We start from the raw sequence: 17,534 nt of genomic DNA, 5'->3' as shown, positions 1-17,534 counted from the left end.
TAGTAAGAGCATTACTTTCAGAGATGAATGGGTTTATACCTGTGTGAATTTGTAAAAAGTGGTCTTTTCTTTTTTTAGTAGATTGTCCTTTATCCATAAGAAAATGATATACCTGGATAAGTAGGCATATTGACGTACCTAGGAACTGGCATTATGTCATAGGACTTAGCCAAAAATATATTTGTACCAAGTATAGTGAATTGTAATGGCATTGTTCATACAATGTTGATATTTACTCAAGAGGACTATTTGTATTTAGTTTTATTCGCCATGTTTCCTTTTCAGTTTGATTTTGTGTTGGTGACACTTCAGACTCAAATGCCTACAAATGCTTCATGTAGTGTCCAATCTCAAGTCCTAATCACTAGGTAAGCTCCTAGCTCTTATTACAGTTTGCTTACTGCAATGTCACATCCAATTTGCATGTGATTCTACTGACCTAAAGGATCCTTAACCACAAACAACAATAGTCTCCTCTGCCTAAGATAATACAACTTTGTTTGGATTTAAACAAGAAAATCACAACAGCATTATGAGTGAGGATTTGTGTCTGCTCAGAAACTTCTTATCTAAGAAAGCCTTCTTGAGGGTTGTGAGCTTGTCTATTTCTCCTTTACATCAAAGGTTCAATGCAAGCATTTTGCTAAGAGCCTACCCAAGGTTACAAATGCAAAGTGAACTGGTTTTTGATTGCCTCTTTTATTAGAGTAGATTTACTTATGGGGTGTAGAGCACATGGAGAGCTTTCCCCCTTATTTAGAGTTTTGTTTCTCATCCTTTTACTGAATATCATATCAAAGAAAATACAAAGAGCTCACACAAGTGTGTATCATTCTCTTTCTAATTTTGGTAGATAGAAAACTATTATGGCTTGAGACTATGTTCAACATAATTTACAACCTCAACAAGAGTTGGAATCCCAGTTTTATACATATGTGGCATTGGTTGCACTAATAAGAATGTCACTACATCATTTGGATATATTCAAGAAATCAATATGCATATCCTGCAATATTGGCTTGTCATTAGATGACATTTCATGGAGGCAGTCAATAAAATAGTTCAAACATCATACCTATGATTCCACATTTTGCATGCATGTCTACCAAGGTAGTTGCAACTTAAACAAACATATTCTCTCAATATATCTATTTTGTTTATATCCAACAACCATGGCTTTTGATGACCACATTACGTTCAGGCATCTTGTCAAACAGTTCACATGACTTATCTATGCTTCCATTTTGCAAGCATGTCTCCCAAGGCAAATGCTACTACTTCATCTACACCGTCTGACAAAATCCTTTATGCTTTGATGGATGCCTATAGCTTATCCCAAAGCTCTCATTCAACAGTTATGAGATGATCAATCAAGAGGAAACAGTTGAGAGCTTAGAGTGACACAATTTTTAGATGATCATATGAAATGAAATGGGCGTGCAAGTAGAAAGAAACTAGAAAGACATTGTGTACAGATGAAGGCATGAAATGGATGGTTTTGGAGCACTCAGCACAAACACTCAGCATTCAGTACATATCATCATTCGAGATCAAATGGGTGTGTGGGACTATACGCATAGTGAATAATAAAGGAGGGAATTGAACCCTCCTTGAGGCACACACTTGTTGAGGTCCACTTTAGCAATGGCCCTTCCCATGAAATTGTTTTCTAAAACCTTTCTAATGAGATAATGCATTATGAGCTCTTCAACAATGGGATGGAATGTGAATCCAAGAGGCAGTTGTGCATCACCCATATCATGACTGTAACTAAAGTTAAGAGCCTCTATTATTGAATTCTCTTCCCTATCACCCATATTCATTTCCTTTGCTATGGTAAATAGGGAAGAGAATTCAATAATAGAGCCTCTTAACTTTAGTTATAGTCATGATATGGGTGATGCACAACTACCTCCTCAATTCACATTCTATCCCACTGATGAAGAGCTCATAACACATGATCTCATTAGAAAGGTTTTAGAGAACAATTTCACAGGAAGGGTCATTGCTAAAGTGGACCTCAACAAGTGTGAGCCTAAAAAAAATTCAACCAAGCATTGATCAAAATTTTGACCAATGCCTGGTAGTTTTCTACCAAGCATTGGTCGAAATTTTGATCAATGCTTGGCTATTTTTCACCAATCATTGGTCAAAATTTTGACCAATACTTGGCAGTTTTTGACCAAGCATTGGTCAAAATTTTGAGTAATGCTTGGTAGAACTTGTGCCAACATGTTTGAAAGGTTTCGACCAACTAGTAGGTTGGTCAAAATTTTGACCAAAAAAATTTACAAGTTCAAGGTACTTTTGCTGCCAAGAGAATTTGGAAAGCCTAGGAAGCAGTTAAGCCCTGGCTTGGTTGGGTTGGCAATGGGTTCAGAGATGGGCTCTCCACGAACCAACACAATCTCTGGTGGTCACCATTATTTGCTATCCAAGGTGTTCCCCTGGCTAGGTGCACAGGACTAGTGCTCTACATTTTTTTAAACGCAACATAAGGACCCCTAAAGATCTTTTCTCTAGAGTTAATATGAGCTTACATTCGTGGGAGGACATGAAAGTGCAATTCTGGCTCACTCATCCAGATTGACAGACTTTTCATCTTCTAGTTTCTATGGTACTCCACATTTGTTACATAAAGTGGGCATTCAATCCTCTCACCCTTGGTGGAAAGACTAGAAGTGGTATCCAGACACCTCGGTAATGAGCTGTCAGCCTAGGTTGAGCTACCAATGGTTGGTTCCTCACCTACCCATGGTTGAAGTTCTTAACCAACAATGGCATTTACAATCTTCTCATCACACTTGGAGTCATAGGTTCTCCACTATGTGGCACACCATTACTCAACCTCAAATTGCACATTTTACCTAGTGTATTCTTTTCCAGGGCTTGCCTTTAGGCCCCTGACTACAACACCTTGGTGTTCTTGACCCTCGTTGCCCTTTTTGTGGTCAACCAGAGACTTTTTTGCACATTTTTTGGTTCTATAGATAGGCTTAGTGTTACTGGTGATGGATCCATGATCTCTTTTTTCCCTTCCACCCATAACCTTTTTCTTGGCATATGGTTGTTCTGGGTGATAATACTCACATACCCTTCAAGTAGCCCAAATATGGCATGCTTTTAGATTGGAGATCTTATTTATCATTTGGAAAGATCACAATGCAGTTATTTATGCTAACAACACACTTGACATTAATGTTGCTATGTATGCTAAAACATGTATTTATAACAATGTCATATTGCAGATTCAAGTAAAAACAGATAAAGTGACTTTGGAAGTGGCTCACTTACAGGAGCTTTTGGCTCATTGGAGAAATGCCCCCTATATGGTAGCTCATGTTCTATCGAACTTGGCCTCCAGCAATTGTACTCCTCCTCACAGTCATTGTTGAGGACATAGCAGTTCTACTCACCGCTCGCACACACCTCACTCTTAGTTGTACTGCTCTCCCAGTGGTGGTGCTTTTGGTCAGCACCACTCTTCTAGAGGATCTGATGGTCGGCATCGCTTTGCCTTGCCTCCCTAAAGGTTTGGCTTGGGGTGGTCCCCAATGGCTCCTCTTGCTACTCCTACTACATGTTGGCCCTCTGTGCACTCAGACCCCAAGTGGGTGTTCCCCGACTGGACCTTGCCATTTCTCCTCCTAGGCCTTAGGGAGAGAAAGATGAAGATAATGCTACCCTTGCTAATGATGGATGGGCTCCCCCTGAGCCATCTACTTACCCTACCCTCAGGTGGGGCTCTAATGATAAGGGTCCTCCTCCCTCGGCTAGCGCTATGTTGGCAGCTTGAGGATTTTTATGTTGTCTAATGTTATCTATTTTTTTTTTGATAAATAGTTGATTTTCGACCTTTGGCCGTATGAACTTGCGGGGTGATCCTATTTCCCCTAGCCCATTTTTTTGTGAATATGTAACTTTATTATATATTTTTAATATAAGGAAGGGACTATTCATCAAAAAACTTAACAGAAAGAAAGAAGGTGCATAAATATATTCAATATTTAATTTTTCTAGAACTACATAACCTATTTTATATATATATATATATATATATATATATATATATATATATATATATAAGGAATACATAAATGCACAAGGAAATAAAGAATGAATTTAAGGATAATAATGTTTGAGATGCATAATATTAATAGGTTCCTTAAAAGAAACACCATCCATATTAGCAAGTTTATAAACACCTGAACCAAAGTCTTCAATGACAAAAAATGGTCCAAGTCAATTAGGGCTAAACTTTTCTTTTTTGCTAGGTAAAGCATTCACATATAGTTGGTTCTCATATAGGACTAAATCAACAACCAAAAATGTTTGTTCAATTACCTTATGATTATATTGTTTTTTTAGAGATTTATGATAACCTTTTATGTGTTCTAATGCATGTATTCATTGTTCATCCAACATTTCTAGCTCTTGTAAGCATTGTTCCCGAAAAGTATCTTTGGCAATTATCCCATGAAATGGAACATGTAAAAAAGGTATTTCTAATTCCAAAGGCATAATAGCATCAATACCATAGACAAGATTGTAAGGAGTACTTGTGGTAGTACGAACACTTGCCCTATAAGACCATAAAGCATAGGTTAGTTGAGTATGCCAATATTTCACATGTTTGTTAACTATTTTTCTCAAAATTTGTTCAATGATTTTACTTGATGCTTCAACTTGATCATTAGATTGAGGATAATAAGGAGTTGAAAATCTATGTTGAATTTGATATTTCTCCAAGAATTTTGTGACTTCTTTATTTTTAAAAGAAGTACCATTATTTGAAACTATCGTTGAAGGTATACTAAATCATTTCATGATAATGTTAAGGATGAAATCAAAAATAACATCCACAATTGTTAAACAAAGAGGGACAACTTCAACCCACTCATGAAGTAATCTGTAACAGTCAGAATGTAAGTATATATTTGAGAAGAAGCTGGTGAGATTTTTCCAATAAGGTCAAAACCCAAAATACTAAAAGGCCATGGAGAAACTTGATTACGAATTTGATGAGAAGGAGCATAAATCAAATTACTATGTTGTTGACATTGAGGACATTTCTTAACAAACATGAAAGAATCTTGTTCCATCATTTGCCAATAATATCCCATTCTAAGTAATTTATTAACCAAAGATTTTCCACCAAAATGTCCTCCACAAGAACCAAAATGAGTTTCTACCAAACCTACCAGGATTTCAATTCTATTGAGACATCTTAATAATAATCTTTCCTAAAGATATTTGTAAAACATATCTCCTAAAATAATGTAATGTACTACAAGCTTCCTAATACGATTACACAGGTTTCTTATTGCTAATTTACAAATAGTGCCATCTTTCAAAAAATTAAAAATATGGGAATACCATTCATCCAAATGCAAATTGAAACAATCATAGGCAATCTTTTTAGAAATACTAAGGCTTTTTAAGAGTTTGTATAATAAATTGAAATTTTTCAACATTATTCTCAAGACATACCAAAGAAGCTATGCTTGCCATGGTGTCCACATGGCGATTATCTTTCCTAGGTAAGATTTGAATCGTATAAGAAGAGAATTGTTAAAGCACATCCAGAGCCAAATCTCTATATTGTGTCATTTTATCATTCTTAGTCTAATAACCTCCTTTTATTTGTTCAACAATCAACTATGAATCTCCATATATTTGCAAGTGTTTGATGTTAAGGGATGAGTTGGTAATAGGCCAGCTAAAGGAGCTTCATACTCCACAATGTTATTAGTACAAGGAAAGATTAATTTGTATGATAAAGGGATTGGCTTTTTTATAGGAGGAATTAAAATAATACCAACACCAGAACCTGTCTTACATTTAGATCCATCAAAATACAGTTCCCAAATATCATCCTATTGAGTACCTAAAATATTATCATTAGGAAATTCTATTGAAGTAGAAAGTGTATCCAAATGAGGACGAGGAACTTCAGCTAAATAATTTGTTAAAGCTTGTCCCTTAATAAACTTCTGAGAAATGAAATTAAGATCAAATTATGTAAGTAGCATCACCCACTTTGCCAAATGGCCAGAGAGATCAGTTTGTGAGATTTTGATATTTCGAAGGATCAAACTTGACAATCACATTGAATTCAACATTTATAAGATAATGCCTAAGTTTCTGACATGCATAAACTAAAACTAGACATTGTCTTTCCAAATTTGTGTATCTTTTTTTCATAATCAAGTAAAGTCTAATTAATGTAATACACATGTCCTTCCTTACCATTATTATCATTTTGAGCTAACAAGGCACTAATGGCCTTCGGAGTTGCTGAAGTATACAAATGAAATGGCTTATCAAACTGAGTTGGCTGCAAGAAAGGAGGATTTGCAAGGTACTCCTTAAATTTCTCAAAGGTTTGTTTACATTCATCATTCCAAGAGAAAGTGGTATCCTTTCTAAACAAGGAAGTGAAAGGAATAGTTTGATGAGCTAAATTAGAAACCTCCTACAAACCTCCCACAAACCAGCTAAATTAGGCATTTCTCTCACAAACCTCTTCCCACCCAGGTTTACTACATCAATCAAATTTGACCAAATGGATCTCAAGCTAGCTTCTTGAGTGGATGGAGCCCCCAATTTTCTAAGGCCCATGAAACCTACAACTGTAGTCAAAGAATAAAGAGGAGAAAATAGCACAAAGCTTGTTGTACCACATTAATATACAATTAAGCAAAATGCTATCAACTAAGAGATGACTAACATCATTGAGGTTGTGTGATTTTAGTCTAATTGATTTAAAAAGCATGACAATTTTATTAAATAGTTTTCATTACAATTATTGATATAATAATTAATGATTTTATTAGAACATGAAAATTTATTTGAATTTTGAAATATTATATTATGAATGTCAATAGACATTCTACAATGGAAGGGTGGAATGTGATGGTGTAAGCGTGTTAATGTTAACAATTATCTTTAAGCTTAAATTTGGCAACCATGTGCAAGTCAAAATTTTAATATTTATTATAAAACTTACTATACTTTTTAAAATAATTTAATAAATGCAAAAAAAAATATGATTTTTGAAAATTATAAGTTTTGAAGATATAAATAGATTTATTATACTAGTCATTCCCACCCAGGTTTACTACATCAATCAAATTCAACCAAATGGATCTCAAGCTAGCTTCTTGAGTGGATGGAGCCCCCAATTTTCTAAGGCCCATGAAACCAACCACTGTAGTCAAAGAATAAAGAGGAGAAAATAGCACAAAGTTGCTTGTACCACATTAATATACAAGTAAGCAAACTGCTATCAACTAAGAGATGACTAACATCATTGAGGTTGTGTGATTTCAGTCTTATTGATTTAAAAAGCATGACAATTTTATTAAATAGTTTTCATTACAATTATTGATATAATAATTAATGATTTTATTAGAACATGAAAATTTATTTGAATTTTGAAACATTATATTATGAATGTCAATAGACATTCTACAATGGAAAGGTGGAATGTGATGTTGTGAGCGTGTTAATGTTAACAATTATCTTTAAGCTTAAATTTGGAAACCATGTGCAAGTCAAAATTTTAATATTTATTATAAAACTTAATATACTTTTTAAAATAATTTAATAAAGGCAAAAAAAAGATATGATTTTTGAAAATTATAAGTTTTGAAGATATAAATAGATTTATTTAAGATATCTATACTAGTCAAATAAAACTAAAATAAGACTCCAAAAAATTCTTATTGTTAAAAATAATGGTACATTTATAACAAATCTCAATATGAATACATATTACATTGATAATGTAAAGTTTATAATTAATTTGAACATTATACTTAAATCTTTAAAACAAATTTAAACACTAACATAATGAGGCACAACCATCATATATATTTTCCGTATTAGAATAATGATCACTTGCAAAGTTTTTGATAAGGTAAACAGGTTTTAAGGGGTCCTGAAACCCATAAGTTTAACAACAAGAAAGGCTGAAAATAAGCGAAAAAACGCCCAGCCAAAACATAATCCTTACGGCTGAAAATAAGCCCAAAGGCCCAGCCCGAAACAACTGCCCACAAAAAAGGCCAGAGAACCAACCAGAAAAACAGAGACCAGACAAAAAGCCAAAGCCAGGAGAAACAAAAACCAAAAGACAGAGACCCAACCTAGCAGACTACTTCTCCATCTCGAGCATGGTCTGGGCAGCTTCGGCGCACTCTTGTTGCTCTTCTTCCTTATGATCCTGGGCGTTCGTCAAATCCTGCTCCATAGTGCTGTCCTTGGCTTTATCCACATCCAGCCTATCTTTGTCTCTGTTCTGTTTATCATCTTCCTCCATCTGGTTCCTGTCTTTGAGATTTTCCAAGAGAGAGAGGATGTTGTCGTTGATCGAAGCGAGGAGGGAGATCATTTGACTTGCCAGGTTGTGATTGTAGTTCTCAATATTTTTTACTCTCCTCTCCATCAGAGTCTCTCAGCTGTTCCGGTCGCCTTGGCTTTCTGCACCTGTCTTGCTCTTGATTTTTTCCATTTGGGAAACCCTATCTCTGACATCCTCAAGCTCATGGAAAAGCCATTTAATTGATCTGAAGTTGTCGATCATGCTATTGCGGGCATTGTTCAACAGATTCATTCCCGTTTCTCTTACATTATCAGAAATAGCCACCATAGCCGGGTCAATTAGCTCATTGAGTCTAGGCTTCTCGAGGTCGTCCACCAGGAGTTGGGGGTTCATCGCCTCTCTGTAGATTCCCATAGTGGCCGTTCTCACATTGAAGTTCTTCCAAGCCTTCCTTCTGTTATTAACTTGCACTTCCCCCTCAATCTATCCAGAGTTATCATTTTCCTCCAAAGGAGGCTGAGGATGTATAGGGGAGAGGGGAATGGGCAGAGAATCCTTTCCCTGACTACTGGAGCGCTCCATGCTCTCTCCCTCCCTCTTCTGTCTTTTTCTCAGTTTCTCCTCATCCAGCTCCTCCTTCGAAACCTTGTCAGAATCATCAGTATCCATTTCCTCCTCCACCTCAGCAGAGCCAGTTTTAGCTGGGGTATGACCTCTAGGGCTCTTTCTGCTGGGTAATTTCATAGAGGGGTAATCCTTCTTATGGCTTTTAGTCTTCTTACCTGAATGCTCAAAAACCTCATCAGAGCTGATGCTCTCGACATCGTCGGAATCTGAGGAAAAACTGGAGCTGCTCTTGTCAACATCCGCCCCCTGGATAGGGTTTCTGCTAATGGTTTGAGCGTGGAAATGCTCATGAATCAGAAGCAGAAGACCCTCATGCAGTGCCGGGTTGACGGTAGCTTTCTTTTTAAAACTAGAAATGGCCTTGTTCATCGAGTTAAAAAGATAATACGGGAAGGAGATCTTACTACCATGGCGAAAATGATTCAGAATCACAAAATGGTGAGTCCTAACCCTATCAAACCTGGGGTCTAGGGTTATATATTCAATGACAGCGTAGAGAACATACCTCCAGAGCTTCTTTATAGTATCCGTTACAAAAAACGTCTCTTTCTTGCCCAGCTTGTTCAGCTCTTCAGTGTTTTTCACAAAATCCTTGATTGCATTAGAAGACATCTTCTTGTCTCTGAAGAATTTATGCCCCTCCATCGGAATCCCCGTGACTTCAGCAACCACATCCTCAGTAATTTGAAAGTAGACCCCGTTCACCTTAACCTTACCATTATTCCACGAATTCACCATGCTGTTAGTGATCTCAAGATCCGAGCCATGAGGTTTCTCGAAGAAATTAGTAACCCCACCCTTTTCCAGCTCTCTCCAAACTTTGGCCTTGTTCTTCCATTTCTGAACTTCCCCCACCAGCTCCTTTCTGCTCCTCTCACCCGTCATGTTTACCTGATCAACTTCCACAATTCTCATGAACTCTGATCTGTGCAAGTTATTTGCATTCGAAAAAATGGTGATGTTTCTTTTATGATACCCGTGAGTATACCCCTTTCTGAAAATAATGGTATCGTCCTTTCGAACGTGTCGAAAAGTCAGAGGAAACCCCTTTTGCTGGTGCAAATCACGATGCCAATAATGGCACTTACCATTTATTAAGCAATCTTTATTATCCATAATTGCATTGGATTTGAGCCGTCCTTCCCAAGATTTTATCTTGGTCGATGAGCAACTTTGCCTCCGCCGGAAAATCTTTTCCGGCATGCCAGGACAGATTATTGGTGGCGTTAACCCCTTTATTAGCAAAGTTAACGCTAATAAATTCAATTGAAATTAAAAGTAATTTATAATGAAAGCAAAAACAACAACATATTTAAATCTTCATATATTCCAAATAAATATTTAAGCTTGCCATCTTTAACTTTCCTAGATAAAATTTATTTTTTTCAAAAATATTTTGTAAAAGAATCTAAATGTACTCTAAATGAATGATTCATAAGACATAATAGGAAATATAGATTTTGCAAATAAGATACTCACAATTAGATTCTAATAACAATATCACAACTAAATTAAACTCACCAAAAAAAGAAGTAATTTAAAACCACAATTAAAATCGAACTTCACAATTCACTATGGACGTTAATATAAAATGTAAATCTATCAATAAGAGAAAGTCTTTTAAGCCATATCTCGATAAGGCAATATGAGATGAACTGCTGCATTACTCTCCCCATTGAACCACCTATACTTCGACAGTTTCATTAAATATACCATCACTGGGTTTGCTTATTTACAATCACAAAGGTTTTGCTATCCATATGATTTATATAGTCGTAATTCAACAATCCAACCTAATTCTGCAATTAGCACGTTTTTAAAAGCTCTAAACTATAATTTAATGCATACCAACTGGATGTTGCATTTCTTTGTATAGATCTAACAGATAAATCATAACAGCAACCTGTCGGATTTATATACATCTTATTATTTTCAGAGCTCCAGTACGAGCTAGCCTAGACAATGGGATAAGAAGCGCAAGTGGAAATACCTACAAAAATACCAACCAAATAATTGTTCTTAATATTTTCTTCAATGATGTTAAATGAATTGGACAATAGATGAAAATCAAAGGATGGCTTACCACACATATTCTTTCCCAACTCCATGTTGAAGTATCCATCAACGCCCCAACTTTCTCCCCAAGAATTCTTGACGATCCAGTATTCAGTTCCTTCTTCGGTAACACCATACCCAACAGCCAAAACAGCATGGTTCACGTCCTGCAACCTCAAACAGATGATTCATATTAATCAAATTTCAAATCCTATCCAATCTATCTTAACAATTGTAGTTGATCAAAGATCACAGACAGTTCATAAATTTGATGAAACTACTTCTAAAACAAGATCTATTTAGTAATCTATCATTTTATTTTATCAAAAAAGAAACATTCTATTATCCTGATGATTGTGGATCGGGAAACAAACATGGGTAAGGAAAAACTACCACTCATCTAATTCAGTATCAATTTTATCAAATTATAATTGTTTCTATATCTGAATGTTTATGGAAAAAGAAATTCCTATAAAAATGTTCATTCAACTATATAAATGTTGTAATTTTTGTTTCTATATAATCATAATCATAATCCAGAAACAAAACTTACTACTATGAATTGTGGAAAAACTAATGCAATTACATAAATGTTTTCAGAAACTGGCAATACAGTGCCCTGTACATACCATTGGGCCTTGACCACAGTGGGTGCTGGTGTAGACTCCTCCCTTGTAAAATCGGAAATCTTGAATAACTTGGAATGCCACACTAACAGGACGAACTAGAGCCACGGCCTGTTTTAGTTCTGCTTCATCTCCCTGCAAGTAAAATCAGGTAGACTTTCATTACTTTTTTTAATTAGGAGTGAGGAGTGATTTTGTATAAAATTGCCTCTGAATTTTTAGCATAGCTGTTGCATTCTTAGACAAGGATTCAAGAAAACTCTAGTTGTAGTGACAAGAATCGGCGGTGGTCGCAATGGAGAATTACCTCAGTGATGTTCACAGAATCTGAAACCTTTGCGCCAACACTGTTTACATCATATTTACAGACACCATCTTTAGCTGTGTATGGGTAAGCCTCTTCAGTGTCTAGTCCGCCATTGTATTTGATATATTCAAATGCTTGTGATGGCAAGCCGCCACTGCAACCAAAGTTGTTGAATGCTCCGGCACAATCAACTAATTGCTGTTCCGACAGACTAACAAATTTTCCTGTAGCCTGTTTATAGGCGGCCTCAAGTGCTCCGGTGGTACTGTAACATTCAATCAGAAGATCAAATTATTGTCAATCAATGAGCCTCCTTATTCATGCATGAGATCTGTGTTTCCCTCAATAAATCTGATGTCAGACGTAAAAAAATACATGAAATTATGTGCAAACCTGAATGTCCAGCAGGATCCACAGTGAGCTTGATTTTTCACCGGGCTCACTATGCCAGTTTCTCTCCAGTCTTTCTGTAATAAACAGAGGAAAACAATAAGTTCTGAAAAAAGCCAATATACAAACCAATATAATCTTCCAATTTGAGCTCTTTGTAAAGGAACATTAGACTTCGCTCTAATAGTGATTTGTTTGCAGTGTCTTAATTTCCTATATGTTTCTAATTTTCCATTTGGGTACTATATTTAATATAACCGAGTATGACTCGGCCAAATTCTTAACGATTGCAGGATGATAAGGAAACAGTGAGTAAATGAGGCTATCATGTAAAAGCCCATGAATTTTATCTTCTATGTGATACTTCTAAAGATTCAACAGTATGTTTATATAAATACATGAATTGGGCCTTGAGAACTTCAATCATACAAATGAATTTTTAAATTTATAAGCTCATACCGTTTTAGGAAGCTCAACATCACTCAGCTTGTGATTACTCTTAGTAGCAGAACAGTTCTGTGATGCACCCAAATATTGTCCCCGAAATTCCTCCCAAGTCAAGTCAGCAAACTCTGCACAATTTCATTAAATAAATATACTGTCTCAGTTCAGACTGGTTTTTCATTTTGTTCAAAGCAACAACACAAGTTGTTAGATCGAATGATCTTGATTGTTATTACTATTATCTTCTAAATTTTAAATGGGAACTGTGCAGTTTTTTAATTAAGCTTGTTAATTTAGATTTTTGAATGATAATTCATAAGAATTCATCTTTCATACATATAAATAATTATTAATTATACACTTCATTCAGATAATATTCATAACATTCAGACTTATAAAAAATCACTTTTAAAATCAAACCAATTTCCCATCGTTATACTACTCTAGCTAAAATATACTTTCCAGAATCAAACCTACATCATTGATAATTATATCATCAAACCTAACATCATTGATAATTATATCATCTGTTATTTAAAAGTAAATATGCTAGTTTCTTAACATAAATAATTGTCGATTAATCAGAGTAAGCTACTCATTCATTGTCTGATATGATTTATTACAATGCTTGTCTTGTATATTCAAGAGACAGACGATTACTTTCATTATTATAAGACTATAAATTTAATCTTTAATAATAATGTGAAATCTGAAAAAAAAAAACATAACATTCTGTTCCTGAGTGTGTAGCCAACCACGTATTTGGCAGTCGGTTAAATTGTATTTTGGTACTGGCATTCTAAAATAGTTAAACTACCCACAAAATTAAAGCTAACGATTTTGTATAACAGGGGCAACGTAGCAGGGCTTCATCTCTTAAAATTACTGCAATTTTCCGTAAGACTTTAAATAACTTTATTGTGCATGTAACAATTTTATAGTGATATCAGTGGGAAGTCAGCAAGACTACAAATGAGAAAAAACAGTCTGGAAACATGGAAGCAAAGCTCTTATTCTAGATTTTGCTGAGGCCTATCCCCAATCATATATACAATTGTTGCAACTAAGATAATAGCAGTATTCTAATTTATTTTAAAAAAAAGCAAACTAGCCTTACCAGAAATACAGATAAAGTGATGATCATTGCTTTTTCTATTAGACTAAGACGACTGCTACCGGCGAGCAAAGCGGTCAGAATGACCATACAGGAAGAAATTGGAGCTCAAATTATATATTTCTATAAACGATATGATATATTTTGCTTTGATAGCTGTTACCTGAAAAAAGGCCTAGTGATCTATTTGATCTATGGCTTTAAAAAAGACACTAATTTCTAACTTCTGATCCTTGGGTTGGATCTTCCATGAAAAGCTCAAACTCACAAAAAAATCTAATAAGACCATATCCTAAACTTTCATTCCTCTGTAGCCCCTGTATACATTCATACTGACCTAGATTATAAACCCGGAAGTTCAAACAATCTATACCCAATAAATTTCTCTCAACTTGTCAGCTTTACACCAATTGAATGCTTACCAGATGTAATAAACCACCCAAAATTAATCAATAACCCTATAAACATCCTAACTTCACTCCATTATCCTGATTCTTCTTAAATAGGGGTAAATGTTTGTTTCCTTAAAAAAGATGGGAGAGTTACCGTTAACTCCCAAAGTGTAGGGAAGATTCATGCTGTTTGTCGACTCGATCAAATCCACGTTCTGTACAAAAACATTGTATCGCTGCACAAGCTCGCTGATCGAACTGTACTGCTTGCCGTAACTGCAGAAAAAAACAAAGATCCGATCCAAAATATTCTTAAATAACCAAATCAAATGCGATTAATCTAGTTGTGCGTAGGATGATTGAGATAATTAGACAAAAGGAAATGAAATCAAACGAAACACCCAAAATTCGACTGATAGAATTAAATATACGAGACCGCATCCAAAACTAAAAACCCAAATTAGATTATTAGTTAGGGCACGGGAAGATGTGACCAAATCAAAAACCCACAAATCCCAAAGTTTGGAAGATCTCATGGAGCACAGAATACACTAACCAAATCAAATACCCACAAATAAATTGATCGAAATAGTTGGACATAGAAGAATGCAAACCTGAGAGCGAACTCTCCAAACTGTAAAGCTTTGGGAGATGTTCCGAGCAGCTTAAACGCATCGTTTCCCAATTCGGTGAATTTATCCGTGACCATGTCAATATAATTGCTGCCATCGAAAGCAGTTGCAGCAACACTCAAGGCCAAGATGGTGCTCACAAATACAATGGAAAAAAGACGCGCCATAGCTGCAGGGAAGAAAGTCAAGCAGAGGAGCAAGGGAACAAGAAAGTTGAGATCCGTATTTCGTTTGTATGGAGGAGAATGTGATTATATAATTGATCTTGGTTGTACAGTAGCCATTCCATGGACGCAACTTGCAACCCCTCACATCATCGTTGGAATTTTTTTGGGTGATTACTGTTTAGAATATTCCCCTTTCCCAATTATCTTGGCCCAACATGGAAGTGAGTTAAGTGGCCTCTCCTGATTGGGACAATGTTCTGATAGATCAGTTAGCCGCCCTTGAATAAATGCATTGATGGAATCAAACATTGCCTTGTTAATTGGATTCTTGTGGTAAATTCTTTTCTAGAATAAATGCATTGATGGAATCAAACATTTCGCCTTGTTAGTTGGATTCTTGTGGTTAATTTTTTTCTCATTAGATAGATAAATTTTAACACCCTCCATCCTCCATACACAAGATTGGAGATATCTAAAGGTAGAGGAGATTTACACACTTATAACATATGATGTCCTATCCTAAGGAGTTTTCATTTTAGAAACAATTTTAAAAGATAGAATATAAGAAATGTTTTTCATTTGATAGGTAGATAGATTAAGATGGGAGATATCTTCGAGATGGACAAAATGTACACACTTGAAATTAAAACATATGATGACCTATTGTATAAAGATTTTACTTTAAGAACAACAAAAAAATTATGTTTTAAGTAGGTAGTGTGACTTAAGTTAGAAAATATGATTATTTTTTAATATAATTAGTATAAGTTAGATTAGAAGATGATAAACAATTGAAGTGTATTTAATTGTAATCGCATCCATTTTTAAGGGTTGGTTCTAATCTTTAATTTTATCAATTTTTCCATTAGAATTATTCTAAATGATATAATTTGTAAAAATGAACTGAAAATGTTTAAAATTTAAATTTAAGTTTGATTTTGGAATGAATCTTTCCTAAGTTGATTTGACATCTAAAGTATTTCATTATCAACTAATGGAGATGTATTTTATCACTAACCTGAGTTTATTTCAAAACAATTGGAATAATATAATCTGTATAGCATTATCATATGAGTACTCTTAAAGCATCAATATTTTATCACCATTTTATCACCTACTTGAATAAAAATCTAAATGTTTGTGTGTGATCATTTACAAAAGGTGTTAAATCATTATTCTAGGGGTTTGACAAAGAGAGTATCACTCCAACAAGAAACTTCCAAAAGTGTCCCTAAAGACTGAAAAACAAATAATACAAAATATAACCATCAAGGCAAATTAAATATCTATGTTTATTAGCATAGATTAGATATGATTATTCTTTATGGATCAATAATTTAAGTCTAATCTAACTACACCCATTCTTAAGGATTGGTCATAATTTTAGATTGCCCTGTTTTCTCTAGATTTGGGGTTGTTTTGATAAGAATAGTTTGTTTGTAATTATAAGTATACAAATAATGTGACTTATGTTAGAAGATACAATTATTCTTTATGCAATGATGAATATAATTAATGTGATTTATGTTAGGAGATAATAAATAAGTTAAGTACATAATATAATTATAATTGTACATATTTTAAAAGGTTGGTTTTGATATTAATCTTTATCCTTTTTTCATTAGGTTTAGGCCAACCATTATGTAGAATTAACCTCCAAAACTTTTAAAACATAAATTCAAATTTGGACTTGAAATGAATCTTTTGTAAATTATTGTGTTGTATTCATTTGCAATGCAAAATATTTCATTTGCACTATGTAGATTGTGTTTTATTAATAACATGGTTCATTTCAAAGCATCTAAATGGTATGATGGTTAGAGCACTATGATATGAATATGTACAAAGCATTAATACTCCATCACGAACTTGAATAAAAATTTAGGTATTTGATCACTTGTTATTTTAGATCTTTTACAAAGGTTGTTGAATAATTATTCTAAGGGTTTAACTAAGAGAACGCCACTCCAACAAGTAAACTTTGAATGATGCCTATAAAGTTTTGGCTTTTAAATAATACAAAACATAAACATCAAGGCACATTAAATATCTATGTTTATTAGATTATATTAGTCATGACTAATCTTTATATAATAATAAATATACAATCAATGTGACTTGTGTGAAAGGATGATAAACAATTTAAATCTAATCTAATTATAATTTTACCAATTCTTCAAGAGTTGTTCTAATCTTTACTTTATCCTTTCTTTTTCATTAGGTTTAGATTTATTTTCATAAGAATATTTTTCTATAATTATAGGCATATATTTAGCGCAACTATGTTAGAAGATACAAATACTCTTATGTAATGATGAATTTAGAATTAGTGTCTCTTGTATTGGAAGATGATAAATAATTTAAGGCTAATCTATCTATAATTTTATCCATTCTCAAGGATTGGTTCTAATCCTTATCACATCCTTTTCTCACTAGGTTTAGGTCAATCATTTA

The 17,534-nt window shown here is 34.4% G+C and overlaps 1 protein-coding gene across 1 annotated transcript; it reads right to left on the bottom strand.

Moving 5' to 3' along the window:
* Positions 1–10,502: 10,502 nt before the first annotated feature.
* On the bottom strand, positions 10,503–15,137 carry LOC149575636 (thiol protease aleurain-like). Its single transcript, XM_089815403.1, has 8 exons — positions 14,896–15,137; positions 14,436–14,557; positions 12,791–12,903; positions 12,335–12,408; positions 11,942–12,206; positions 11,638–11,769; positions 11,037–11,175; positions 10,503–10,943 (listed from the first exon to the last, which is right to left on the bottom strand). Exons 1-8 carry the CDS (start codon positions 15,078–15,080, stop codon positions 10,909–10,911), a joined length of 1,065 nt encoding a protein of 354 aa, XP_089671529.1. The 5' UTR covers positions 15,081–15,137; the 3' UTR covers positions 10,503–10,908.
* Between the last annotated feature and the right edge of the window lie 2,397 nt (positions 15,138–17,534).

This window comes from Cupressus sempervirens, chromosome 2, assembly GCF_028749045.1.
Source record: "Cupressus sempervirens isolate cs-2001-9-10 chromosome 2, ASM2874904v1, whole genome shotgun sequence".
Taxonomy (NCBI): Eukaryota; Viridiplantae; Streptophyta; class Pinopsida; order Cupressales; family Cupressaceae; genus Cupressus; species Cupressus sempervirens.
Note: the sequence above shows the minus strand (reverse complement) of the source record. Positions and strands in the feature narration are given on the sequence as shown.